The following is a 27,915-nucleotide window of genomic DNA, read 5'->3' as shown; positions in this document are numbered from 1 at the left end:
GGAAGGCTGCAGAAGGGCAGAGACAGATTAGGAGAATGGGCAAGAAAGTGACAAATGAAATATGAATGAAAAATGAAAATGCAATACAATGTTGGAAAATGCATGGTCATACACTTTCATAGAAAAATAAATGTGCAGACTTATTTTCTAAACGGGAAGAAAATCCAAAAATCTGAGATGCAGAGGGACTTGGGAGTCTTTATACAGAACACCCTAAAGGTTAACTTGCAGGTTGAGTCAATGGTGAGAAAGACACATGCAATGTTAGCACTCATTTCAAGAGATCTAGAATACAAGAGCAGGGATGTGGTGCTGAGGCTTTATAAGGCACTGGTGAAGCCTTACCTTGAGTATTGTGAATAGTTTTGGGCTCCTCATCTAAGAAAAGATGTGCTGGCTTTGGAGAGGGTCCAGAGGAGGTTCAATAGGATGATTCTAGGAATGAAAGGGTTATCATACAAGGATTGTTTGATGGCTCTGGGTCTGTACTTGCTGGAAATCAGAAGGATGAGGGTGGGATCTCTTTGAAACCTTTTGAATGTTGAAAGGTCTAAGAGTAGATGTGAAAAGGATGTTTCCCATGGTGGGACAGCCGAGATCAGGAGGACAGAGCTTCAGGATAGAGGAGCATCCATTTAAATCAGAGATGCAAAGAAATTTCTTTAGCCAGAGGGTGATGACTTTGTGGAATTTGTTACCACAGGGAGCTGTGGAGGACAGGTCATTAGGTGTATTTAAGTGGAGATTGAAAGGTTCTTGATTGGCTGTGGCTTGAAAGGTTACGGGGAGAAGTCTAGGAAGTGGGACTGAGGAGGGGAAAAAAGGATCAGCCATGACTGAATGCCAGAGCAGGCTCGATGGGCCAAATGGCCTAATTCTGCTCCTATACTTTGTGGTCTAAAATCTAATGAATTCTAAAACTGAAAGCTGTTCATCTAAGATCGCATAGTTTATTCTTTGAGCTCAGAGTTAAATTTCTTTCTCCCTTGTCTTTCTAAGTCACTGGTGACCATAATGAGTTAGTTAAGAAAAATATCTTAACAGGTTTTCTTTTTTTTTTGCAAATAGAGCTGCTTTTAATCTCATAATTAGATGAATAATCAATTCCTTTATTTTTGATGGTACAATTTGATAGCAGGATATTGCCAAAGACATCAGAATATCATCCTTGTGTTTAATACTCAAATGACCAGAACAGCCAGATTACACCTCATTTTAAAAGATCCATTTCCTTTCTACCTTTAAATTCATTCACCCTTAATAATCTTATGGAAATCGATTCAAGAGAATAGCATTGTCATGCATTTGTTAAGTTAATTTGCATAGAACATAAACTTGCATTACCCGGAAGTATTTATTTTTATTTCTAGGGTCTTGAGGAGAAAGTAAGAAACCTAGAAAATTGCAGAGAAGAAACTGAAAGCAGATTGAAAGAAGCCAGTTTGGAATCACAGCAGGTGGGAGGATGACTTTTCAGTTTTGCCTATGACTCTAAGGTTTTGAATTATATGATTCTGTACTACAACAGCACTACATAACAGCAGTAGGAGTCACATATGATTTTGGAAGAATGTTAATTGAATGTGAATGACTGAGAACACTGGGGTCCAATGAGAGAAAGGAAGATCTGGAACTGAGATCACATTGTGTGAAAGATAACATGTAAGTAAAGGCATCAGTTTGTGTAAGAGAGCACAGGACCCGGAGTCCTGCTGTTTTAAAGGGAGACAGGAATTGGGATCTTGATGTTTGAAAGAGAACATGGGAACTGTGGTCCCTGTGTGTGAAAGGGAATGCGGTAACTGGGGATGGAGAATGCAAAACTGGGCTCTGGTAAATGAAAGAGCATAGGAACTGGAGTATCAGTGAGTGAACGAACAGGAACTGAAGCCCTGGTGTGTAAAAGGAAATGTGGAGGTTATTGTACCAGTGTGTGAAAGAGATCATGGAACCAGAGCCCCAGCATGTGAAAGAGGACAGAGGGACTAAGGCTCCAATTGTATGAAATGGATTGTGGAATTAGCCCCGGTATGTGAAAGGGAATATGGTAATCAGGGCTCTGGTGTGTGAAAGACAGACGGGGAACCAGTGCAATGGTGTGTATAAGGAAAATGGGAACCAATACCCTGGTATGTGAAAAGGAGTACAAACTGGGACCCCTGGTGTGAATAGGTGAATATGGAACAGGGACCCAGATATGACAATCCGAGATTTCTCCCACAGTCCAAAGATGTACCGATTCATATGTTAATTGATCATTGTAAATTGTCCTATGGTTAGGCTGCTGTTAAAAAGGTGGATTGCTGGGTGGTGTGGCTTGTTGGGCCAAAAGTACTGTTCCGTGCTGTATCTCTAATTAAATAAATGACTGAATAGATAAATACAGTGCCTATAAAAATTATTCAACCCCTTCTTTGAAGTTTTCATGTTTTATTGTTTTACAACATTGAATTGCAATGGATTTAATTTGGCTTTTTTGACACTGATCAACAGAAAAGACTTTTCGTGTCAAAGTGAAAACAAATTTCTACAAATTGGTCTAAGTTTATTACAATTACTAAACACAAAATAATTGATTCCATAATTATTCACCCCCTTAAAGTTAATATTTAGTAGATACACCTTTGGCGGCCATTAAGACCTTGAGTTTCTGTGGATAGGTCTCTATCAGTTTTGCACAACTGGTCATTGCAGTTTTTCCCCATTTTTCCTAACAAAACTGCTCAAGCTCTGTCAGATTGCACGGGGATAGTGAGTGAACAGCCCTTTTCAAGTCCAGCCACAAATTCTCAATTGGATTGACATCTGGACTCTGACTTGGCCACTCCGGGACATTAATTTTGTTTTTAATCCATTCCTATATAGCTTTAGCTTTATGCTTGGGGTAATTGCCTTGCTGAAACAAAAACCTTCTCCCAAGTCACAGTTCCCTTGCAGACTACCTCAGGTTTTCCTCCAGGATTTCCCTGTATTTTGTTGCATCCATTTTACTTTCTTCCAGGGCCTGCTGGAGCGAAGTATCCCCACAGCAGGATGCAGCTGCCACCATGCTTCACAGTAGGGATGGTGTATTTTTGATTATATGCAGTATTTGGCTTGCGTCAAACAGCATTTAATCTGGTGGTCAAAAATTTTGGTTCCATCGACTGTAGAACCTTCTTCCAGCTGACTTCAGTGTATCCCACATGCCTTTGGCAAACCTTATCCAAAATTTCATGTGAGCTTTTTTCAACAGTGGCTTTGCTTTACCACTTTTCCATAAAGCTGCAACTAGGAAGCACCCGGGCAACAGTTGTTGTATGTGCAGTCTCTCCCATCTCAACTGCTGAAGCTTGTAACTCCTCCAGCATTGTCATAGGTCTCTTATTGGCCTCCCTCACTAGTCCTCTTCTTGCATGATCACTCAGTTTTTGAGGACAGCCTGCTCTTGGCAGATTAACAGCTGTGCCAACTTTCCACTTCTAGATGATTGACTTAACTGTACTCCAGGTGATATTCAGTATGACTTTGAAACTTTCTTGTATCCGTCTCCTGACTTGTGCTTTTCAATACCTTTTGCGGAGTTACCTGGAATGCTTGTTTGCTTTCATGGTGGTGTTTTTGCCAGAATACTGACTCACCAGCAGTTGGACCTTCCAGATACAGGTATATTTTATTACAATCAATTGAAACACCTTGACTGCACACAGAGTTATATATAGCTAGGATACCTTAACTAATTATGTGACTTGTAAAACTAGTTGGCTGCACCAGTGATGATTTGGTGTGTTACAATAAAGGGAGTAAATATTTCTGCAATCAATTATTTTGTGTTTTATATTTGTAATTAATTTAGATCTGTTTTCACTTTGACATGGAAGTCTTTTTCTGTTAATCAGTGTCAAAAAAGCCAAATTAAATCCACTATGATTCAATGTTATAAAACAATAAAACATGAAAACTTCCCAGGGGGTGCTGAATACTTTTTATAGGCACGGTAAATAGATAAATAAATAAATAACACACACAAAATAATGGTGGAACGCAGCAGCCCAGACAAGACCCCGCTCTGGTCTTCTGCCTGCTCTGAATCTTTTTATTGCTAAAAACTGCTTGGTCTGCTGTGTTCCACCAGCATTTTGTGTGTGTTGCTTGAATTTCCAGCATCTGCAGATTTTCTTGTGTTTGCGTTTTCAAATAAATAATGTGAGTTCTGTTGTAAGATGCTACAAATTAGTTTAAAGAACAACCTAATTATAGCTTTAATATATGTTTAATCAGAATTGTTATCTAAAAATACTACAAAATACTACAAATGCTAGAAATCTGAAATTAAATTAAAAATACTTTAAATGTTCAGATGGTCAGGCCAGACAACGTTGGTAGATATGAAATAGTAAATATTTCAGTTTCATTAATTTTCTTCAGCCTTACTTCTGTTACTACTTTTCTCCAGCCTTTTTGCCTGACCAATTGAGAATTTCTAGCATTTTCTGATTGATTTCAGAATTTTTCAGTCCATTATACAGATTTCTGTAAATGTTATTGTTTAATTCTCCTTAAGTCAGTATTATCACAACAGACCTCGATTTGGGTGGAAACTCAAAATGATGGCTATTTGAATGATGGGAAAATAGCAATGATTGAAGCTTGTACTTCAAGATTTGTTGTATTAACATTGCAGTAGAATGATGCCAGGGAATTGCTGTGGTTTGATTTAGTGGGATGCCAAACCAGAGGTGTGTTTATTCTCAGAGGTGAAAATAAGGATCCTGTTGTACTGTTTTGAAAATGATGACCATTTTCTTCCTCAGGCAAAGTTGCTCTTCAAAATTAGATTGGTCCAGAATTTCAGAATTTAATCCAAATTCATTCTATGATTTATCTGTTCTAAATCCTAGTTTCCTGCAATGGTGTGGGCATAAGCTGACAGAAGTTACAGTCCTTCTGCGCACCAGTATAACACAAAACTATTTTAACTATGTAAGATTTCACCTTTTATCTAATATCTTTGTTCATCACTTCTTGGCATGCAGCTTTGTCAGTGATCTGAAGGAGGATGTGTGGCAAGCCCTCAGAAGAGTGAGTGTAGTAAGAATAGTTGCAGGGAGCTCTATGGATATTGAGTACTGAATACAATTATCGGAGAAGGTGCACACTACATTCAGCCTAGGTCTTTATTTTTCAGTAAATCTTTGAGATAGTGTTGACATTTGTGATGTTTTCAGATCAGTGCAAACCTGGAGGAAGCGCATCAATGGTTTAAGTCCAAGTTTGTCAGTCTGCAAGCAGAACTTATAAAGTCTCATGGAATGGATACATCAAAGCAACAATTGTGCAATGGAGAACATTTCATGAAGAATGGCAGAGCATTATGTTTCAAATCAGGACAAACTTCAAAGGTTAGATTCATTTTTTTTCCATAAGATGCATTTCAGACATTGTACATATATATCATATAATCATATATATCACAAATCTCCACAAAGTATTTATCTAAGGTACACACTTATAGAAAAGAGTGGAAAGAAAAAACAAAAGGAAAGAACTATGTACAAGTAGGGAGTGATCTTTTTTTTACAAAAGATTCATTGATTTGTGAGAATAAAATCAGGCCTATGAGGCATTATGTAGTTAAACCATTTTTCCCAGTATGAATCAAATTGTTCCAAATTGGATAAAATTCTCTTGCGTTTGATTGGATTTAATAGCCCATTGACATTAAAAGAAATGAATTTTACCTTCCTTAGCCATCTGTATTTATCTGTCAATGTATCATTGATATTAGAATAAAACTTAATCGACCTACTCCCTAAACAAATAAGAACCAAGAAACGCAAATAATAACAAAAATGGCAACGAACGTGTGATTCCAAGTTTGAGGTCTCGAGTAGATGACCCTGCGTTGAGTCTAGCTGTGGGGGATAACCCCTCCTACTTGTGAGTTGAAGGCCCCCATTGCAGTATTCATAAAAGTCAGTGAACAAATCCATTACACAGAAAAGATTTCCCTGTGTACTCGTCTCATATATATATATATATATATATATATTTTTATATATATATACACACATACATACACACACATTACATACATATATATATATTCTCATTTTGGTGGGGGGAAAAGGAGTAAGTGAGCGAATAAAGAATAACAACTAAGTAATATAAAATCCACATTATAATAAGTATTTCTCGAGATTGGTATATCACTGTGTACTTTTGCTTCTGTTGAGCTTCTCAACATTTTTAAAGTTAGCCAAACCTTATGGCTGTTCTGAAGGGGGTGAGGACTGAATTTGGGAAACTCTTGGTCTCTTCCTGATATATTTCTCTCGGCCTCCTCCTGTCTCCTGCCTTCTCGTTTCTCGCACTATTTCCCAAGCCAAGCAGGACAATTCCTCAGCAAAGCTTTCTTTTGTTTTGGTCATGCTGATGGGCAACCCTCTGGGCTTCATGTCTGTAGTCGCCTCTTCCACTGTCTGGTACAACCGCGTCCCGTTGTCATAAAACACTCGAAGTTTAGCAGGGTACGGAGTTTGAAATCTAATCTTTTTTTGCTTTAGTACTCACTTTTCCTCAGAGTATTCTTTGCGTTTCTGCAGGACTGTGGGGGGGGGGGGGGGGGGTGGGTGGTAATCTTGGTCGAAATTTATTAATTTATCATCAAAAAACACTCTCTTCTTACCCCAGGCCCTTCGTATAATCTCTGCCTTGGTGCTGTACCGAAGGAATTTAATTATTATTGAGCGTGGCTTTCTATCCTGGGTAGGTTTCGGGCCGAGCGCGCGGTGGGCTCTTTCGACTTCCAGCTTCATAGCCGAGGGAAGATCCAGCGCGTCCCGCAGTAACTTTCCAACAAACTCCGTCATAGACGAGCCCTCTGCTCCTATGGGAACGTTGTAGATTCTGATATTTTTCTGCCGTGATCTTTCCTCCAGGTCAAGCAGTTTACCTTCTTGGTGATGTAATATTTTTATTGTCTTACTCAGTATCTGTTCCACATTTTGAACACAATCTTCCACCTTCTCAATTCAAGTCTCTGCCACCGCTGTTTTTTGATTGACGCTGGCAAGCTCTGACTTAATATCACGGAGCTGCTGTTTTATATCTTTCTGGACCTCCATTATTTCTTTCAGGATTTTGAATATATTCGCCACTTCGCCTGAACGAGGCCCAGCAGCCGCCTGGCTAGCATGAGGTCGGGTAGGAGAGCCGCTCGCTGCACTCCTCTCGGCCACAGGCTCTGAAGTGTCACTTATTTAATTTTCATTCTTTTTCCCCAATTTTGCCCCTCTTTTCAGTTCAAATGTTTTTTGAAAAATGTTATATTTGATGGGATAACGGGGCTCATTACGCATTTTTCCGGAGGAGCTAGTGACTTAAGCTGCCATTCTCGACGATGATGTCACCGGAGCCCCTAGTTTCATTTGTTTAAACATTCTTCCATAAGTTTTCAGTTGAGATGAGAGGAACATCTCTAATTTGTGGATAAACATTAACTATATTTTCTAGTAACAGGAATGGGCTTCCTGTGCAACAACTAGTACAATACTTTACTTTTAATTATTTGCCATTGAAAGGTAACTTCCCTATAAACCAGACCTAAATACTGCTGAAATGTTTTGTAAATGAATTTGGATTCAAGTCATACCAGATAAAGACCACAAATTTATTTCTGACCCAAGTTACTGTACTCAAATGCCATTAGTGATTTCCAGATTATTTATCAATATATGTAATTTGAACCAAGTAATTGGAAAAAAGGATGCATTTCCAAGATTGTATTATAAAAAACAGCAATGCATACAGTTTTCCAGGAATCCAATCACAAACAAGAGAAAATCTGCAGGTGCTAGAAATCCAAGCAACACACCCAAAATGCTGAAAGAACACAGCAGGCCAGGCAGCATTTATGGAGAAGAATACAGTCGATGTTTCTGGCCAAGACCCTTTGGCAGAACTGGAGTGTTCGGTGCTGCCGAGGAGTTACAGCTGGAAACTTTGACTGTTTTCTTTTCCATAGATGCTGCCTGGCCTGCTGAATTCCTCCAGCATTTTGTGAGTTTTCTAGGAATGCAGCCCTTCCATAACGTAAAGCTGACTGAATTCATTAGTTTGGTAATAAATATGGAGAATTTATGTCAAAATTGTTCTTGGAATTTACAAATAAAAATTAATCTAAATTATAGTGAGTCCTGACAACCCCTTGTGTTAAGGGGATAATGCTTACTGAATTCACACATTTACTTTGCATGAAATATTGGATGAATTCTTTTTATATGTTAAGTGTAAACAGAAACTTCTGAAGAGACATTTTGCTCAGAAAATCATCACAAGCTATTTAATGTCATATCCTGATAACTCCCCTCATCTGGTTGCTAAGTTACTGATTTGCACTTGATGATGAAACCTACTTACCTCCAAATGATGAAGACTTAGAATTATACAGCACGGGAAAGTGTTTGCAATTAACCCCCAAGTCCAGCAATTTGTTTCCTTTTCAAGTACTTAATTAAGTTCTTTTTGAAAACTATGATTAAATATTAATATCCTATCCTTTCCTGCAGAACATTCCAATATTCTGAAGTACATTTATCTTCATACCCCAGCTCAGGTAAAACCAGTGCCTTCTATAGGTGAAGAGTAACTTCTGCATCATCGATCACATATGCCTTTTCAATAAGTATCCAATTTTTTTCTGCTGCTTTCAAAGGAAGAAAGATTTGCATTCATTAAGAATCTTTCCTAGTATTCATAAAAACAACCAACTAAGTGCCTTTTGAAATGTAATCACAGTTTGAAGATTTGCAGACAATTTACACATAGTATATTCTACAAATAACAATGTAATAATGACTAGATCATCTTTGTTATAGGCTTATTTCAGTTCTGAGTTAAATATTATCCAAGATAATATCCACTGTTCTGCTTCAGAAAAGTTTCACAATTGTTGACATAAGAACTCCATGATGCATATTAACTATTTGTGGAAAAAGTTAATATTTGAGCTGTGCATTGTGATAGAAGAAAGATATTCTTATAAAGTTTCATCTTTTTAAAACTTTACACTATGTTCACTTTATTAACATATTCAGTATCATCCTTTGGGGAAAGTTCAGCACTGTTCTTTCAAAGGAAAATAAACACTACATCTTATAGTCTGTGGTAAATTCAAGCTTTTATACTTACAAAGGGCATGAAGATTTCGGCATTTGAAATTCCAAGCCAATCCAGCCTCAGTTGTTGGGACACTAATCAGAAATTAAAATTTGTCTCCAGAAAGTCTGATTTGTCTAAGTGATCAACCAAGTGAAAAGAAGCAAATCTGAAGCCAAATGGAATGTATGTGTTAAACCATTACCACCTTTGTGAAAATTTAGTTGCTGGGATGTCATAGGTTCTGTTATATTGGAGATGCACTTGCTTAAGAAATATAGCTGGAATGGGTCACTGAAGAAAAGATTTTGAACCTGTTAGGTTTATAAGTAAGTGTTAAGTGCCAACTGCTGAAATAGGATAAATTCACAAAAGGTGTAGTAATACATTTCTTTCTTCAATTCATCACCCATGCAAATAGAAATGAAAATTTGTAGTTCCACATAAAATTTCCAGTAATCTGTAAGTGGAGGATCTTAAATGCTGGAACTCTCAGGGGAGGGGCTATAAATATTTAAAATTTTAAAAAGATAAGCTTTATTTGTCACATGTGCATCAAAACATACAGTGAGATGGATCATTTGCATCAACACAGTCCAAGGACATGCTGGGAACAGCATGCTTGAGGCTTCTGGTACCAACATAGCACACTCACAACTTACTAACCCAACCTGTTGGTTGTTGGAATGTGGAATGAAAATGGTGCACTTGGAGGAAGTCCACATAGCCACAAGAAGAACATACAAACTCCTTATAGACAGTAGCAGGAACCAAAGTCCTATTGTTGGCACTGTTAAGTGTTATGCTAACCTCTATACTACTGCATTTCTGCTAGAACCTTTCATTAAAAGTTGCATGGCAAAGAAGCAACTATAATTATCCTTCAACATGGCAGCATGATTCATCACAATGTTGCACAATTTATTTCAAATAGCAGAAAACTGCAGATCCTGGAAATCTGAAATAAACACATAATATGCTAGATATCTAGCATGTCAAGAAGTTAAGTGAGAAGTCTTTAGGTCAATTATCTTTCATTGAAATACTTATATTATGTTGTTTATTTCCATTTTCCAAATAGGATATTTGCAACTAAATTAGTAGAAGCCTATTTCATTTATACATTCTGCAGTAGTTTTTCTATTTTTCTGGCAAAGTGATACTTCAAAAGTGCACAGGTTCAGCATTAACCTCCAGAATTATCCATACCTAAATAACGAATTTCCTCAGATAATTAAGAAAACAAAAAAACATTTTTATTGAGATTTTAAAATCACAACTTAGGAAGTCTTTTGGACTGTTAGTTTGAATATATGTACCTATGTATCTTCTTGAAGTTAAAGCAAAGATAAAGATTAGCTTTAGTTGTCACGCGTACATTGAAACATACAGTAAAATGCATTGCTTACATCAACAATCAACACAGTCCAAGGGTATGCTGGAGGCAGCCTGGCAATATTGCAATGCTTCTGGCACCAAGGTAGCATACCCACAACTTACCAATCCTAACCCATATATGTTTTGAATGTGGGAGAAAACTGGGGTACCCAAAGGAAATCCATGTGGACATGGGGAGAAGATACAAAAACCTTAAAATTGAACCTCAATCAGTAAATGCCGTTGCTGTGAAGTGTTGTGCTAATGCTATGCTACCATGCTGCCAGGAAAAGGCTTGTGCTGGATATCCTTACTACAGTAACTAATGTAATTTGACTTTAATTAAAAACAAGTTACAACTCTTCCCAGGTTTAAAATGCCTGACTAATATATGGCTGAATGTTTGGGAGATCTGTGCGGCCCTTAAGGATGGATTTGCTAACTTGGGTTAGCAGGGTTGCGGGCATCTTCTGCCATTTAGAAATGGGGCATATCTGTGTGCCTGTCTTCCTCCCCTCCCTTCGGCATCCCTCACTGTTTATGAACAGTTCCGAGTTGTAACTTGCATAATGCCTGTAATTGGAAACAATGTGTATGTTTCATTAATTATTCAATTCTGCAGTTTTGTTCACTGAAATAGGTTTAGGTTATTAGATTAAACATGGTCCTGCAATATGACCACTAGAAATGTAAAAAGACATATAAAAGATTAAGTGAACTTCTGCCCACTTCACAGAAATTTTCTGCCTATATCATTTATATGCTTAATAAATAATCTTTTTGCTGCCGTTCTATCCACCATTAATTTTAACTCATACATTTTTAGCTGTTCATCTCCTACCCTGTATCAAGACTCAGAAATTTATCTTCTTGCTAATTTAGATTATCCTCAGATTTCAAATTCTTATTCAATATGTTTAATTTCCTTCAAAGTTCAAGGTCAAATTTATTATTGGTGTACATACATGGCATCACTTACAACCCTGAGATTCTTTTTCCTGCAGAAATACTTAGCAAATCTGCAGGTCAGTAACTGTAAACAGGATCAATGAACAACAAACTGTGCAAATAAATAAATATCAATAAATAACAAGTGTGACTTAACAAGATGAGTCCTTAAAGTGCGACCATCAGTTGTGGGAATACCAGAGAAAGAATGTGTAGTTATCCCCTTTTGTTCAAGAGCCTGATTGTTGAGGGGTTGTTACTGTTCTTGAACCTGGGGGTGTGAGTCCTGAAGCACTTGTACCTTCTACAGGTAGAAAAGAACACGGCCTGTGTAGTGAGGATCTTTCATGATGGATGCTCTTTTTCTATGACAGCATTTCATATCGATATGCTGAATTGTTGCAAGGGCTTTATCCGTGATGTACTGGGCCAAATCTACTACCTTTTTTAGGATTTTCCACTCAAAGGCATTGGTGTTCCCATACAGTCCATAATACAGCCAGTCAATACATTTTCCACCAGACATCTATAGAAGTTTGCCAATGTTTTTTATAACATGACAAACTCTGCAGACTCCTGAGGAAGTAGAGGCACTGCCATGCTTTTTTTTTGTAATTACATTTATATGACAGGTCCAGGATGGGTCTTCTGAGATAGTGACACCCAGGAATTTAAAGCTATTGGTTCTCTCCACCTCTGATCCTTCGATGAGTACTGGCTTATGGACTTCTGGTTTCCCTCTCCTGAAGTCTACAATCAGTTCCTTGGTCGTATTAACGTTGAGTGAGAGGTTATTATTATATCACTCAGCCAAATTTTCAATTTCCCTCCTGTATGCTTATTTACTGCCTCATCACTCAATAACTATGAAGTGTCCTTACAGTTCTTTCTACTACTCCCTAAGTTTTATATTGTGCTAATTCTCACTTACTTTGCGGTTTTTCCTTTTCACCCTACCACTCAGGTCTCATTCTTTGATATTTCGTACATTGATCCTTGTACTCCAAAACTATAAAATAACTAGTACTTATAAACTGTTAGTGTTTCTCTTTGCTTACATGTTCCCTTGAACACTGATACCATTTAAATTCAAGTTCCAGTTTAATTGTCATTCACCCATCCATGAATACCCATGGATATAGCCAAATGTAACAGCATTATTCCAGTACCAAGATGCAATACCACGGTGCCAACAGTGATACACAGCACAGGGGTTACATAGTACATATAACATGAAAATACTGTCACACAGAAAATGTAGTTCAAGCCCCTGAACCCATGAATGTTGCAGCAGTCTGCAGTCAAACACAATACAGCTTGTCTTCTGCTGAGCGAACACTAGAGGGCAGCTCCTATTCCAGTTACACCACACCACCGCCAGCACTACAGTAGAGTGCACCAATTCTAATCCGTCTCAACTGGGCGGCTGCAAACAAAGAACTCCATGGCTTGAGGCCCAGTCCTTGCTATGACTGAGGCCATGCAGCTGCCCCACCGTCCCCCCCCCCACAATTCAGCAGTAAGCCAGTGAATTGGACTAGCAACATTCCACATGAACAGGGTCTTGTGATCACAAGATAGGAGACTAAGACTATCACTCACTATTAGACTGTTCACCACACGCACTCCGACACCTGTCTGACGCAGGCAACAGCACGATCCACACCAAGTCCAGCTCCTTCAGTTTCTCTCCCAACAAGCAGATAGGTTAGACCCACAATACTTTAAGTTCTTAATGTCCAGTGGGGTCTTGCAATTGTAAGAAATTACATTTAAAAAAGAACATATCACCTTTGGTTGGCCCTGTAGAAACTTCTGCATTTGAGTGTACCACCATCTTACTGGAAACTTAATATGTATAATTTTACTCCAACTTCACTTTTGGCATGATAAGGCTTTACATAAAGAATCTACTGATATAATTGGTCTGAGAAATTCCAATTGGTATCTCATTTAAGTTAACTCAAAAGGTTTGTTCCTGCCTGCAACAAATAGCTATTGTATATTGGTTATAAGCATAGCAAATTTATTACATTTGAGTTTCTGATTGCATCTCTCTAACAGCATACTTTATACATTTTTTTCTCTTTAATCTTACCTGTTATAAATTTCTAGTGTTTTGTGACCACCATTCCCATCAAAAATATATTTTTTCATTTATTGTTAGTCCTATCCTGTCAAATGAGCCATTCTTTAACTTTCTTGTTTGATGCATTACAGAATGTGTTATTCCTTGAACAATTCTACTTGTCTGAAATTCTGTTGCAAATATTGCTTGTTTTAGCAAAGTCGCCCCTTGGGTGCTTCAAACCTTTGTTGTTTCCTTGTTTAATCAGTGTTCCAGCCCGACTTTCAAATACCAATATCTAGTTAACATGGTCTTGTACTACTTCTATCCTGCACTAAGTTTTTGCTTCAACTATAACAACATAGTCTTAATTAGTTCCTGACTTCCACATTAAGCAATTTTTAAATATAATTTTGTCTCAGTTTCAGTATTATTTTTGACTTAACTATCTGCCACATTTTTGAGATATTACACTTTTTTTAATACAGATTTCATAGATTTTGCATTTGTTATAACAACTTTACAGCATTGTTCATTGCAGCAACAATTGTCAAATAGCCAAGGCACAGCAAAAACATTTTAAGGAAACTTATACACTTAAGATAGGTTTTTGTTTATTTAAATTGCTTCTTATGTATGAGATGTCAGACAGTGTTCCCAAACTCTTTTTATGCCATGGGCTTTTACCATTAACTGAGGAGTTTGTGGACCCCAGGTTGGGAACCTCTGATTTAGCCAAAAGGATAATCCCAGGTTTAGTAATATTAACTTGATGAACAATAAAGAACTTAAACTTTTGTTTAGGTGTTCAAAAAAGCAATGAAATTGTGAAAAAAAACTCATCCAAAATGACTGCTGGAAGTTAAAGCAGAATATAACCGTTTAAGGAAAATGTGGTGGTTTATCCAGAACACGATAAAACATACTTTTATTTAACAAGTTTCTTCTACCAACATCAAAAACAGATCCAAAATGGGTTCTTTGTTTGGAATTTCCATCATTCATATTGTGAAATTTTTTGTATAGGTATTTGTAGAAAAAAATTCTGAAGTAAGAGAGTAGTTCACACCTCAAATAATGATTGAATATATATTATTTACACAAAACTATTTACTGATTTTTTTATGTTAACCATTTCACATTATTCCTGAAGATAAATTTAATTTAATAAATAATTGCTATTTGTTTCAATGCAAGTTAACAAAATAAATCACAGAAATATTAATTACTGAGTTTGAATTAACTCACAGTGTTACTTCATCCTAATTTTGGTGTCATTACTACCTAAACAGCAGTTTACATCTTTAGACAACCTTAGGAGGAAGTGAGAAATACATATCAGCAAAAATGCAACTTAATAAATATTCTGTATTATATTTGTAGACTATTAACATTATTTGCTCAAGATTATTTTCAAATCCAGTTAAGATTTGACTTGCAGGAGCAGAATTCCTGTCTACGTAAAATTCCAGCCCTGCTTCCTACAGATGCTTTGCACACAATAATATAAAGTACAAATTGATAATTTCTGGGTGAGAAATTATACTATGTGGAAGAATGGCAATTCTCAATGGTGGAACAGCTATTGCACTTTTGAGCATAGACACTTTTTCCACCAGAGCATAAAAGAGAGATAGCAGTATTCTTAATCAAATAATTCATTTTTAGTTTTATTTATATTTAGAATTTAAAAAATTAAAAACATATAAGCAATAAAGTGTAAATCTCCTGAAACTTGTCTTTCTCTCTGCAGCCATCCTATTCCATTCAAATGAATGGAATTGCTAAAACTCTACAAGGTCAGAGTCAGAATTTGGTTTATTATCACTGATACATGCAGTAAAATTTAAGACCATAGGATGTAGGAGCAGAATTAGGCCATTCGGTCCATGAAGTCTGCTGCATTATTCCATTATGGCTGATTTATTAATCCTCTCAACCCCTTTCTCCTACCTTCTCTCTGTAATCTTTGAGGCCCTGACTAATTAAGAACCCATGAATCTCCATTTTTGTTTGCATCATAGATTGGGGTGCTCTCTTCAGTTACCTGATGAGGTAACTGTAACCTTTGGCTAATAGCAGATGTCAGGTAGTGCCCAACCTTCATAGAGTGTTTTGACCCTTACACTCTCCAGTTGGTGGGTCAGCAGTGGTGGCCAAGTCACTGGCCATCTGCTCCTGACTTCCAACTCAACTTCTCTCGCCTGCTCCGTATCCAGCAAGAGGCTCTTTCTGCTTCCTCCCCCATCCTGCGAGCTGCTTGGTTCTTCATCCTTTCAACAAGGCCCAGCTGACTTTGCCGCGAATTCTCTACAGCCGATCTCCACTGTGAGTAGCCATGTCTGCCATCCTTGGTCCCTGCACTCCTGGACTAAGGACTGATATTTCAAAGCCTTACTCTCATGGGCCTCTTCACATCCTTCCTCCTGTGGTACTGGGAGCTCCACCAGGATGATTTTCTTGTCTTTGGTGTACCATAGTACAATATCTGGTTGAAGTGTGGTTTGCACCACCTCAGGGAACTGCAGCTTCCTCCCCACATCAACATCCATCTCCCATGATTTGGCAGTTTGCAGCAGACTGGATTTAGGCCCTTTTGATATGACTGGCGTGGCCCTCTCCTTTATGAAAATGGCTATCCAGTTTCCCTCTCTGCCAGTTGGTCTCTTTTTATACTTCTGCTCCAGTGCGTCAGCAAGGGACAGAGGGACCTTGTCATGGAACCACCTACACCTTCCTTGCGTTAAAGCTGTTTTGCATCCTGACAGTATGTGTGCCAGTGAACCCCACTGATCACAAAACTTGCAGTTAGGGTCCTCTCTCAGCCCCCATGTGTACAGCTGTGATGGTGTAAGGAGAGTATCATACATGGACTGCAGGAGGAAATAAATGCAGAAGGGCTCCAGTCTCCAAAGCTCTCCCCAAGTGATCTTGGGAAGATCCCATTCATCCAGGCAGCCTATGACCCCCAACTCCACTGCCTTCGATAACTTGCTTTTGTCCTTGCGATTCTGTACCTCTGCCTGGACCATGTCTTAAATGTCCCTTGCATTGTTGCTGTCCCAGGCATTGCTTGCCAATGATAACTTTCAATTGCGGGGAGCTCACTGCCTGGTCTGTGGCCGAGCTGGTGGCCCTGTTCTGGCCCGATCTTGTTGTGACTCCTGCTTGGGTTATTAGCTTGTCATCGGAGCCCCTCAGTGTTAACACAACTCTACACTGCCACCTTGAACTCCTCCACTACTGATGACAACGGGAGCAGTAGCTGACTGATCTTATGTAGAACCCTACTGAAGAAGAACTTGGGGAGGGGATCCACAGCCACCTCCACCGGTGCTTTTTGACTTTCCTCTCAATGCCTTCTGCAGTGGTTATGGGGAACTCATATAATGTGAAAAGCCAAAGTAGCCTTGATAGAAGACCATGTTGGTACAGCCATGTCTTAAATTTATCAAGGAGTCCGGATTTGTTGATCTTCTTAAGCCACTCCTCATTCCACTTTACAGTGTTGGTGATGTTGGTGCTGTCTATCATTGCTGCATTAAACCACTTTACAAGACACTTTACTGGGTTGTCCTCTATGGATGGAATGACTTGTTCCTGTACTTGAAGACTGAACTTGCTAGTAACTTTGCCTTTTTGATCACCATGCATCTGTATTTCCTGGCCTTGAAGGACATCCTAGCCCAAGTAGCTATGTTTTACAGGATTTCCAAAACCCATCTTGCTTGAACGTGGGTTATAGTAGTTACTGTGAAGTTATCCATGAATCCACGTATTGAAGGTTATCAGATGCCGAGCTCCAGCACTGGGGGGATTACATCTGCTGCTGCTGATAAGAGGAGGTTCCTACCCATGACAAACAAGATGGGGGAGATGGTACAGCCCGTTAAAATCCTTTTTTGGAGGTCTTGCCACCTGATTGTAAAGTGGGCTGAAGTGAAGCATAGCTGAATCCTCCTAGTTAGCTGGTGATCATGTCTTGTGTTACTTGTGGGATATGGTAGAGGTCCAGGCCAGACTGGATGAGGATGCATGGAATTGATCCATAGGCGTTGGATAGGTCTAAGCAGATGACTGTTAGCTCGCCTTTCTTTTGCCTGACCTTGTGGATCAATTGGTTGATTATTGAGGTGTGTTCAAGGCACCCAGAAAAACCCAGGATGCCACCTTTCTGGATAGATGTGTTATTACAGTGATTCTCTATTAAGTAAGAGTTCAGCCTTTTCGCAAGCACTGGGAAGAATATCTTGCACTCTGCACTAAGGAGGGAGATTGTTGTAAACTGGGCAAATGTTGAGGAATCTTCTTCAGCCATTTTCCAGCTTGGTGGAATAGAGCCTTGGTCTAAATCTTCCTCATTATCTTCCACAAACTCCAGAGGAGTTTTGGGCATTTCTTATATACCTTGTAGGGTATAGCACTTGGTCCTGGGGCAGCAGGTGACTTTGCTCTCTTGATGATATCCTGGACCTCCTGCCACGTGGTCTCTGCCATGTTCAGCTCAGATGCTGGGATTCTTGGTTGGGGGACTGGGGGACTTCTGATTAAAGTCTAGTCCCTGATTTCTATGGGGATTGTTGTGTGATTCCCGCAGAAATTGTTTCACCTCCTGCTTTGAGCTGGTTAGGGTACCAGATTTTTGCTAGTTGAGAAGAGCCCTGGTGAGCCTGGATGGGTTTTTAACAAACTGCATTCTCCTTCTCTCTTTCTCTCTTCTTCGCTTTTGCAGCTGCTCCACCCTCCTGAGGTTGCACAGCTGTTCCAGCTGTTTGCTGTTAGATCTTTGACACCTTCTTTTATGTCAGGTGAACTGTTTTTGAATTGTTTGTTCAGGATATTTATCTCACTCCTCAGGTGGCGAATCTCCCTTCCCCTCCTGTTTGGTTGCCGTGATGGTCTAAGATCCCCTTTCTTTTCCATTGGGCCGAATCACTCTTTCGCGAGTTGAACACAGTGGTTGTGAGGGAGTCGATTTTCCTGTAGACAGATCCTGCCAATGTATCTCCCAAGGTGCAATCGAAGTTGTCATCGAACTGCTTCCAAGATACATTGATTATTTAGTCCATCTGATCCTCTCTTTCCTTGATGAATAGATCAGGGTGTCCAAAGGGGCACTCACTTGGTCCCTTCTTTGACACTGGGATGGCTCAGATGTGGAGAGATCTTCCGCTCTGTGGGGTGCTTCCTGGTTGGAGTTCTCCATTATTTCACCAGATGTTGAGTCCATGCATTGAACTTGAGTTGCCTTCGTCCCACAGCTGGACCTGCTTTGATGTATCTTGCGGTTTTTGATGTTTTTGCAGGTTTTGCTGCAATGGCCCTTTGCAATGAATGCCTTACCAGTCAGTGTTGTTTGCTTGAGCCTTCTTATTATCATACTTACTGTCGTTCCTGTTCTGTCTGTCCTATTGATTCTCTCATTCCCCTCCACCCACTGAGAGACTCTGGGGGGTATTACATTTTTAGTTCATCTATAGCTTGTATGGTGCCCTCTTGCAAGTGCTGCACACAAGTTTGCTGGCATTGTGTGCCCGTTACAGTCTTTCCTGGAAGTCACCTATCTTTCCAGCATCACCGACCTTTATCAGTTGCCATCCCGTCTTTCCTGGAAGCCACTGGTGAACCAGCTACTGCTTGCATCACACACTGGGGTCCTCTCTTCAGTTACCTGATGAGGTAACCAAAGCCTTTGGCCAGGAGCAGATGTCGTCAGGTGGTGCCTTAAGTATATCCAATGACTTGGCCTCCACGGTCTTCTGTGGCAATGAATTCCAGACATACATCTCTCTCTGGCTAAAGAAATTCCTCCTCATCTCTGTTCAAAACAGACACCTTTTTAATCTGAGTCTGTGCCCTCTGGTCCTGCACCCCCTCCTATATGTTCCCTATAGGAAACATCCTCTCCACATCAACTGTTTTGGCCTTTCGATATTTAGTATATTTTCATGAGATCCCCTCCACTAATTCTTCTAAACTCTAGTAAGTACAAGCCCAGAGCCATCAAGCACTCCTCCAACATTAATCCTTTCATTTCTGGAATAAATCCTGTAAATCTCCTTTGGACCCTCTCCAATGCCAGCACATCATTTCTTACATAAGGGGCCTAAAACTGCACACAATACTCCAAGTGAAGTCTGGCCAATGTCTTATAAAGCCTCAGCATTATATCCTTGCTTGATATTCTAGTCCTCTTGAAATGAATTTGCCTTCCTTACCACTGACTTAATCTGCAAGTTAACTTTTTGGGAATCCTGCTGAAGGACTCCCAAGTCCCTTTGCACCTCTGATTTTGTACTTACTTCCAATTTAGAAAATGCTTTGCAATACACACAAAATGTTGGAGGAACTCAGCAGACCAGGTGGCAACTATAGGAAAAAAGTACAGTTGATGTTTCAGACCAAAACCAACATCCACTGACTCACCTGTTTATCCTGCCAGTATTTCCTCAAAGAATTCAAACAGGTATGTCAGGCAAGATTTCGTCTTAAGGAAATCATGCTGACTTCAGTCTATTTTATCATGTGCCTCCAAGTACCATGAAACTTCATCCTTAATAATGGACTCAAACATCTTCCCAACCACTGAAGTCAGGCTAACTGCCTGTAATTTCCTTTCTCCTGCTTTCCTCTCTTCTTAAAGAGTGGAGTGACATTTGCAATTTTCCAGTCCTCTGGAAGCATCCCAGAGTTTAGAAATTCTTGAAGGATCACTACTAATCCCTCAACAATCTGTTCAGCTACCTCTTTTAGAATCTTGGGGCATATTCCTTCTGGTCCAGGTGGATTTTCTACAATTAGACCTTTCAGCTTCCCAAGCACTATCTCCTTCGTAATAGCATCTATATTCACTTCTGCCCCCTGAATGTTTTCCACAGTGAAGACATATGCAAGATATTGCGTTTGTCTACCATTTTTTGTCCCCCAATACCATCTCTCCAGCATCGTTTTTCATTAGTCTGAAATCCACTTTCACCTCTCTTTTGTTCTTTATATACCTGTGGGAAAATCTTGTTTTACCTTTTATATTAGTCACCATATTTCATCCTTTCCTTATGGCTTTTTAGTTGCCTTATGTGGGCTTTTAAAAGCTTCCAAATCTTCTAACTTCCCACAAATTTTTGCTATATTATCTGATCTTTCTTTGCTTTTATGCTGTCTTTGACTTCACCTGTGCATTATTCTACCTTTAAAATGCATTCTTCTTTGGGATGAATCTATCTTGCACCTCCCAAATTACTTCCAGGAACTACAGCCATTGCAGTTCTGTCGTGATCGCTGCAAGTATCCCCTTGTAATGAAATTTGGCCAACTCCTCTCTTGTTCCTCTGTAATTCCCTTTACTCCATTGTAATAGTATCACGTCTGACTTTAGCTTCTCCCTCTTAAACTACAGGTTTGTTATTCTTTTGTGGCCACAAAGCATAATAAATTCTAGTACAAGACATACAGTTGCGAGAAAATGTTTGTGAACAACAATGTGAATAATTTTACAGTAACAATTGTGACAAGCAAATTTCTTAAAATGTTATGCCCCTTTGCACTTCTCGACTATTGTTCCATATTTTGCTAATATCCTGTCATTAATTACATTAGACCAGATATCAATGAAATAATGACAAGAGTATTTACAATCATTTTCATCTTTCAGAATGTGAGAGGTAGAGTGTCAACTTGCTACAGTTCCTCTTCCAACTTCTCTTAAGCTTCAGGCAACGGACTGCTACCCTGATATTCTCCTGTAAAATGTCTTGATACAATTTTGTAATTTTGAAACTCGGCCGGTTGCGCCAGGTTCACATGGGCCAGTTTGAGGCGGTCCACCGTGAAAACCTCCTCTTTCCCCCCAACGTCCAGCACGAACGTGGACCCGTTGTTCCGGAGCACCATAAACAGCCCCTCGTATGGCCGCTGCAGCGGTGGCCGATGCCCGCCCCTTCGTACAAACACAAACTTACAGTTCTGCAGGTCTTTGGGTACGCAGGTCGGGTTCTGCCCGTGCTGTGAAGTGAGTATGGGGGCCAGGTTACCGAGCTTCTCGCGTAGTCTGCCCAGGACTGCTGCGGGATCTTCCTCTTGCCCCCGTGGGGCTGGTAGGAACTCCCCGGGGACGACCAAGGGCGCGCCGTATACCAACTCGGCCGACGAGGCGTGCAGGTCGTCCTTGGGCACTGTGCGGATGCCGAGTAGGACCCAGGGAAGGTCGTCTGCCCAGTTGGCTCCTCGCAGGCGGGCCATGAGGGCCGACTTCAGGTGACGGTGGAAACGCTCCACTAGCCCGTTCGACTGTGGGTGGTAGGCAGTTGTGTGGTGCAGCTGAGTCCCCAAAAGGCTGGCCATAGCTGACCACAGGCTGGAGGTGAACTGGGCGCCTCTGTCGGAGGTAATGTGGGCCGGTACACCAAAGCGAGATATCCAGGTGGTGATCAGGGCTCGGGCGCAAGATTCGGAGGTGGTGTCGGTGAGCGGGACCGCCTCTGGCCATCTTGTGAACCGGTCCACGATAGTCAGGAGGTGCCGCGCTCTGCGCGACACTGGCAGGGGGCCCACGATATCCACATGAATGTGGTCGAAACGCCGGTGGGCGGGATGGAACTGTTGCGGTGGGGCTTTGGTGTGCCGCTGCACTTTGGCCGTCTGGCAGTGCATGCACGTTTTGGCCCATTCACTGACCTGTTTGCGGAGTCCATGCCAAACGAACCTGCTGGAAACTATCCAGACTGTGGTCCGGATGGAGGGATGCGCCAAGTTATGAATGGAGTCGAAAACACGGCGCCGCCAGGCTGTCGGGACGACGGGACGGGGCTGGCTGGTGGCGACGTCACAGAGTAGGGTCCTCTCACCCGGGCCTACGGGGAGGTCCTGGAGCTGCAAACCGGAGACTGCGGTTCTGTAACTCGGAATCTCCTCATCTGCCTGCTGTGCCTCTGCCAGTGCCTCAAAGTCTACCCCTTGGGAAAGGGCATGAATGGTAGGGCAAGAGAGCGCATCCGCCACGACATTGTCCTTACCTGAGAGGTGCCGGACATCCGTCGTGTATTCAGAGATGTAGGACAGGTGGCATTGCTGGCGGGACGACCAGGGGTCGGACGCTTTCGTAAACACAAAGGTAAGCGGTTTGTGGTCCGTGAACGCGGTGAAGGGCCGGCCTTCTAGGAAGTACCTGAAATGCCGGATTGCCAGGTAGAGCGCCAACAGTTCCCAGTCGAAAGCACTGTACTTGAGCTCGGGTGGCCGCAGGTGTTTGCTGAAAAACGCCAGGGGTTGCCAGCGACCTGCGATGAGTTGCTCCAGCACCCCACCGACTGCCGTGTTAGATGCGTCCAATGTGAGGGCGGTAGGGGCGTCCATTCTGGGATGTACTAGCATTGCGGCAACGGACTCCTCGTCCCAGGTAATGTCCTTGCTCGGACCTGACATCAGGGCGAACAGGGGGCGCATGATCCGGGCAGCTGAAGGGAGGAAGCGGTGGTAGAAATTGACCATACCTACAGATTCCTGAAGGCCTTTGATCGTGGTGGGTCGGGGGAAGTGGCGGACCACATCTACCTTAGCGGGCAGAGGGGTTGCCCCGTCTTTAGAAATCCTGTGGCCCAGGAAGTCAATGGTATTGAGTCCGAACTGGCATTTGGCAGGGTTGATTGTAAGACCGTACTCACTCAGTCGGGCGCAGAGTTGACGGAGGTGGGACAGATGCTCCTGACGACTGCTGCTGGCTATGAGGATGTCATCCAAATAGATGAACAAATAGAAGTCCAGGTCCGTCCCACCGCGTCCATTAACCGCTGGAACGTCTGTGTGGCATTCTTCAGGCCGAACGGCATGCAGAGGAACTTGAAAAGGCCAAACGGGGTGATGAGAGCCGTTTTGGGGATGTCGTCAGGATGCATCGGGATTTGATGATACCCTCGGACGAGGTCTACCTTGGAGAAGATCCGTGCGCCGTGCAGGTTTGCTGCAAAGTCCTGAATGTGCGGCACAGTGTAGCGGTCCGGTGAGGTAGCCTCGTTCAGCCTGCGGTAGTTGCTGCACGGTCTCCAGCCTCCCGTCGTTTTGGGCACCATGTGCAGGGGGGAGGCCCATGGGCTGTCGGACCGCCGGATGATCCCCAATTCCTCCATCCTCTGGAACTCCTCCTTCGCCAGTCGGAGCTTGTCCGGGGGAAGCCGCTGAGCGCGGGCGTGGAGGGGTGGTCCCTGGGTCGGGATGTGGTGCTGTACGCTGTGTCGGGGCATGGCCGCTGTGAACTGCGGTGCCAGAACCGATGGGAAATCCACCAGGACCCTGGTGAAGTCGTTGTCGGACAGCGTGATGGAGCCAAGGTGAGGGGCTGGCAACTGGGCTGCACCCAGGGAGAACATCTGAAAGGTCTCGACGTGTACCAGTCTCTTCCTGGGCAGGTCTACCAGTAGGCTGTGAGCCCGCAAAAAATCCGCACCCAGAAGCGGTTGGGCTACGGCGGCCAGTGTAAAGTCCCACGTGAACTGTCTGGAGTCGAACTGTAGCTGCACCTGACGGGTGCCATAGGTCCTTACTGTGCTGCGTTCACGGCCCTCGGGGGCCCCGGTGCCCTGCTGCGGGTGTCGTAACTCGTCGGAGGTAAAACGCTGATCTCGGCACCAGTATCGACCAAAAACCGGCGTCCCGACCTTCTATCCCTTACATACAGGAGGCTATCCCGAAGGCCAGCCACCGTAGCCATCAGTGGCGGCTGGCCCTGGCGTTTCCCGGGAACTTGCAGGGCGGGCGACAACGGCGGGCTTCTGCGCCCCACCGCTGGTGGTAGAAGCACCAGTGTTCCTTGGGCTGGGGGTTGGCGGGCTCTGCAGCCGGGCCTGGACTGGTTTGCTGCTGGGAGCATGGCTGGGAGATCTGTGCGATGGACGCCCCGCTCACCTTTTTGGCGTTCCACAGCAAGTCAGCCCGGGCTGCCACCTTCCGGGGGTCACTGAAATCTGCGTCGGACAGCAGCAGGCGTATGTCCTCGGGCAGCTGCTCCAGGAATGCCTGCTCAAACATGAGGCAGGGTGTGTGTCCGTCGGCCAGAGACAACATCTCATTCATTAAAGCCGATGGAGGTCTGTCGCCCAAGCCATCCAGGTGCAGTAAACGGGCAGCCCGCTCGTGCCGTGAGAGTCCGAAAGTCCTGAGGAGCAGGGCTTTGAATTCCGTGTACTTTCCGTCTGCCGGGGGCTACTGTACGAACTCCGCGACCTGGGCCGCTGTGTCCTGGTCGAGGGAGCTCACCATGTAGTAGTAGCGGGTGTCTTCTGAGGTGATCTGGCGAACATGGAATTGGGCTTCTGCTTGCTGGAACCATAGGTTCGGTCACTGTGTCCAGAAACCCGGCAGTTTCAACGAAACCGCATGAACAGAGGCGGCGTCGGTCATTTCTGGTCCAAAAATCGTTTGGACCGTCGGGGTCACCAATTGTAGCGGTGTGCTACACGCAGCGCTAAAATTACGACACGGAGTCGGTAACTGCAGTCGAAGGAAAAAACTTTATTCGAAATCCTCAGCCTCACTTTTAAGCCTCCCTCAACCTGCCCCCCATGGCGCAGAGGCTCCAAAGCTCTGTGCTTGCAAACCCCCATAGGCTATCTAATTGTGAGCCGGTTCGGATGTGCCAGGAAATGGGTCGCCACACATTGCCCTTTTTCCCTCCTGCTATTGGTTTTGGTGTTGGTGTGCATTTCTGCCAAAAGTTTCAACTTTTGTCTCATCTGTCCACAGAATGTTGATCCAGAAACATTGTAGAACATCCAGGTGGTCTTTGCAAACTTGAGACATGCAGCTATGCTTTTTTTTTGAGAGCAGTAGTTTCCTCTGTGGTGTACTTCCATGAACACCATTCTTGTTCGGTGTTTTCTTATAGTCGACACATGTACAGAGACTATAACTGCAAGTTCTAGAGATTTCTGCAGGACTTTTGCTGTTACCCTTGGGTTCTTTTTCACCTCTTCAGCATTGTACATTGTGTTTTTGGTGTGATCTTTGCAGGATAGCCACTCTTAGGGAGAGGAGCACCAGATACCGAGTCTCCTCCATTTGTGGACAATTTCTCTTATTGTGGACTGATGAATATTCAAGTCTTCAGAAATGTTCTTCTAGCCTTTTCCAGTTTCATGCATCTCTACAATTGTTCTAAGGTCCTCTGAAAGTTGTTTTGATCAAGGCACGGTGTACATAAACAGATTTTTTTGAGAAAATGCAGGCTCTGTCAGTAACCTGACTTTGTGTGTCTTTTGTGGGCACCTCTGCAACCCACACCTCTAGTCTTATCTCAGTGATTGGAACACCTGACTCCAAAATACTCTTGGAGAAGACATTACTCCAGAGGTTCACATACTCTTTTGAACCTAGACTGTGATTGTTTAAATTGATGAGAAGTAGTGCAATTGTTCATGTGTTCTTAATTTAGGCAGATTGTGTTTTGTCTATTATTGTAACTTAGATGAAGATCAAACCACATTTTATGAGGAATTAATGCAGAAAACTTGGTAATTACAAAAGGGTTTTTGAAGATGTACTTGATGGTTGGGAGCATTGCACCCCCTAATGGAGCTGGCTGAGTCTACAGCCCTCTGCAGCCTTATTGATACACAGCAACCTGTATTGCTGTTATCTAGGTGCTCCAAAGCCAAGTCTAATCTTGTATGGGTTTAGAAGGCAGATGTAGCATTGCAGATCTGAGGAACTGTAACAAGTTGATACTCTACCTCTCACAAGAGTTTGAAACATCCTGAGAGTTGAAAAAGATTGTAAATGCCGCTAGGTTCAACCCTGAGCTCTGGAGATGACTCTGTAGAGTTTGTATTTTCTCTTGTGACAGTGTGGGTTTTCTCTTGCTGCCCTAGTTTCCTTTCATACAGATCTCATGATATGTGGTTTGGTAGGTTAATTATCGACTAAATTTATAGTGAATAGTAGGATCTGGATGGGGATCCAGAAAAGCACAAACCAGCAAATGCTGGAAATATGAAATAAAAATAGAAAATGCTGAAAATGCAGCTGATCCAGCAGCACTTTTATGGAAAGGGCATCTGTAGAATCTCTTCTGCCTAAATTCTACTGCAGTACCATACCCAGACTCATGCTGTGATGATACTTACTGTCAATACTGCATTACAATTGCATCCACATATATGTGAATAGGTGTTCTGATGAAAAATTGTTAACTTTGCTCTTCATCCACTTACTGCCAGTTCTGCTGTACTTTCAGCATTTTCTAATTTTATTTCATATTTCCAGCATTTGGTAGTTTTTAACTTTTTGATTTGAATGCAAGAATGGTTGGGTTCCAACCTCAGAGCAATGTTGGGGATCTGTATTCCCCTATGTTCTTTAACAATGGATACAGGCTTTCAGTACTGTCAATGCACTAACCATATCCTTGTGCACAACCATCAAGTTTCTTCTTCACCCTTCTTATTACCCACCTGGGGTGCTCTAATGTACTGCATGCTTTCAGAGAAGCATGTACCCTCTTCTAATTGTGCTACCCTGGCTTGAAACTGTTTTTACTTGCTGTTTCATCACAAATGGTATTTAATTTACTATTGTCATATATATCAAGATACAGTGAAGTGCTTTGTATGTGATGCACCATCAATAACTCTCGGAGACTGGAAGTGAATGATAGGATTTTATTAACAGCAAAAGGGAGCACGACATCTCAGAGACTGAGGGAGGAGCAGTGCCCCAATCGCCTTTATACAGGGGTCTGTGGGAGGAGCCACAGGAGCAGTCAGCAGAGGGGCGTGTCCAGACAGGTATACATAGTTTACCACAGTATGCCATCTATATAGATCATTTTAAAACATAAATACATTGAGATAGTATGAAGGGATAATGAATAACAGAATGTAATATAGAGTTACAGAGGAAGTTCAATGCAGATAGACAATAAGGTGCATAGACCACACTGAGGCAGACTGAGAGCTCAAGAGGTACAAGAAGTCCATTCAAGTATCATTGAACAGTAAGACAGAAACTGTTCTTGAGCCTGATGATATATGTTTTCAAGCTTTCATATCTTCTGCCTAATGGAAAGGGGGAGAGGGCTGGGAAGGGGTCTTTGATTATGTTGGCTTACAAGATAAGTGTAGGCAATGTCAATAGATGGCAGGGAAGGGGCACTAGTTTTCATGATGGACTGACCTATACCCCCAAAATCTGAGATTTCTTGCATTGCAGTCTTGGGTACAGCAGTTGCCCTAAAGGTAAAATTTATTATGCCAGGAACTCAACTTTGGACCAGTTGGACCAGAACCTGTTTCTGTGTTGTATTACTCGATGACACTAGGTGTATTCACATGGGTTTCAACAGACTGCAGCTTAATGATAGAGTTTGGAGTGACCTTGATTCTACAACAGAGATGATG

The 27,915-nt window shown here is 42.1% G+C and overlaps 1 protein-coding gene across 9 annotated transcripts in view; it reads left to right on the top strand.

Annotated features, from left to right (window-relative positions):
- The window catches only part of LOC132378911 (coiled-coil domain-containing protein 150-like), a 148,858-nt gene that overhangs the window by 118,755 nt on the left and 2,188 nt on the right, over positions 1–27,915 (top strand). For 5 of the 9 annotated variants that reach the window (XM_059946263.1, XM_059946232.1, XM_059946223.1 and 2 more), the window contains 3 exons: positions 1,371–1,457; positions 5,208–5,381; positions 8,550–9,310. In XM_059946263.1, the coding sequence (XP_059802246.1) occupies positions 1,371–1,457; positions 5,208–5,381; positions 8,550–8,567 (279 nt within the window). In that variant the 3' untranslated portion in view covers positions 8,568–9,310. Of the gene's footprint in view, positions 1–1,370; positions 1,458–5,207; positions 5,382–8,549; positions 9,311–27,915 lie in introns of those variants that run through there. The other 4 variants (XM_059946280.1, XM_059946252.1, XM_059946241.1 and 1 more) reach the window with 3 other exon arrangements.

This window comes from Hypanus sabinus, chromosome 2, assembly GCF_030144855.1.
Source record: "Hypanus sabinus isolate sHypSab1 chromosome 2, sHypSab1.hap1, whole genome shotgun sequence".
Taxonomy (NCBI): Eukaryota; Metazoa; Chordata; class Chondrichthyes; order Myliobatiformes; family Dasyatidae; genus Hypanus; species Hypanus sabinus.
Note: the sequence above shows the minus strand (reverse complement) of the source record. Positions and strands in the feature narration are given on the sequence as shown.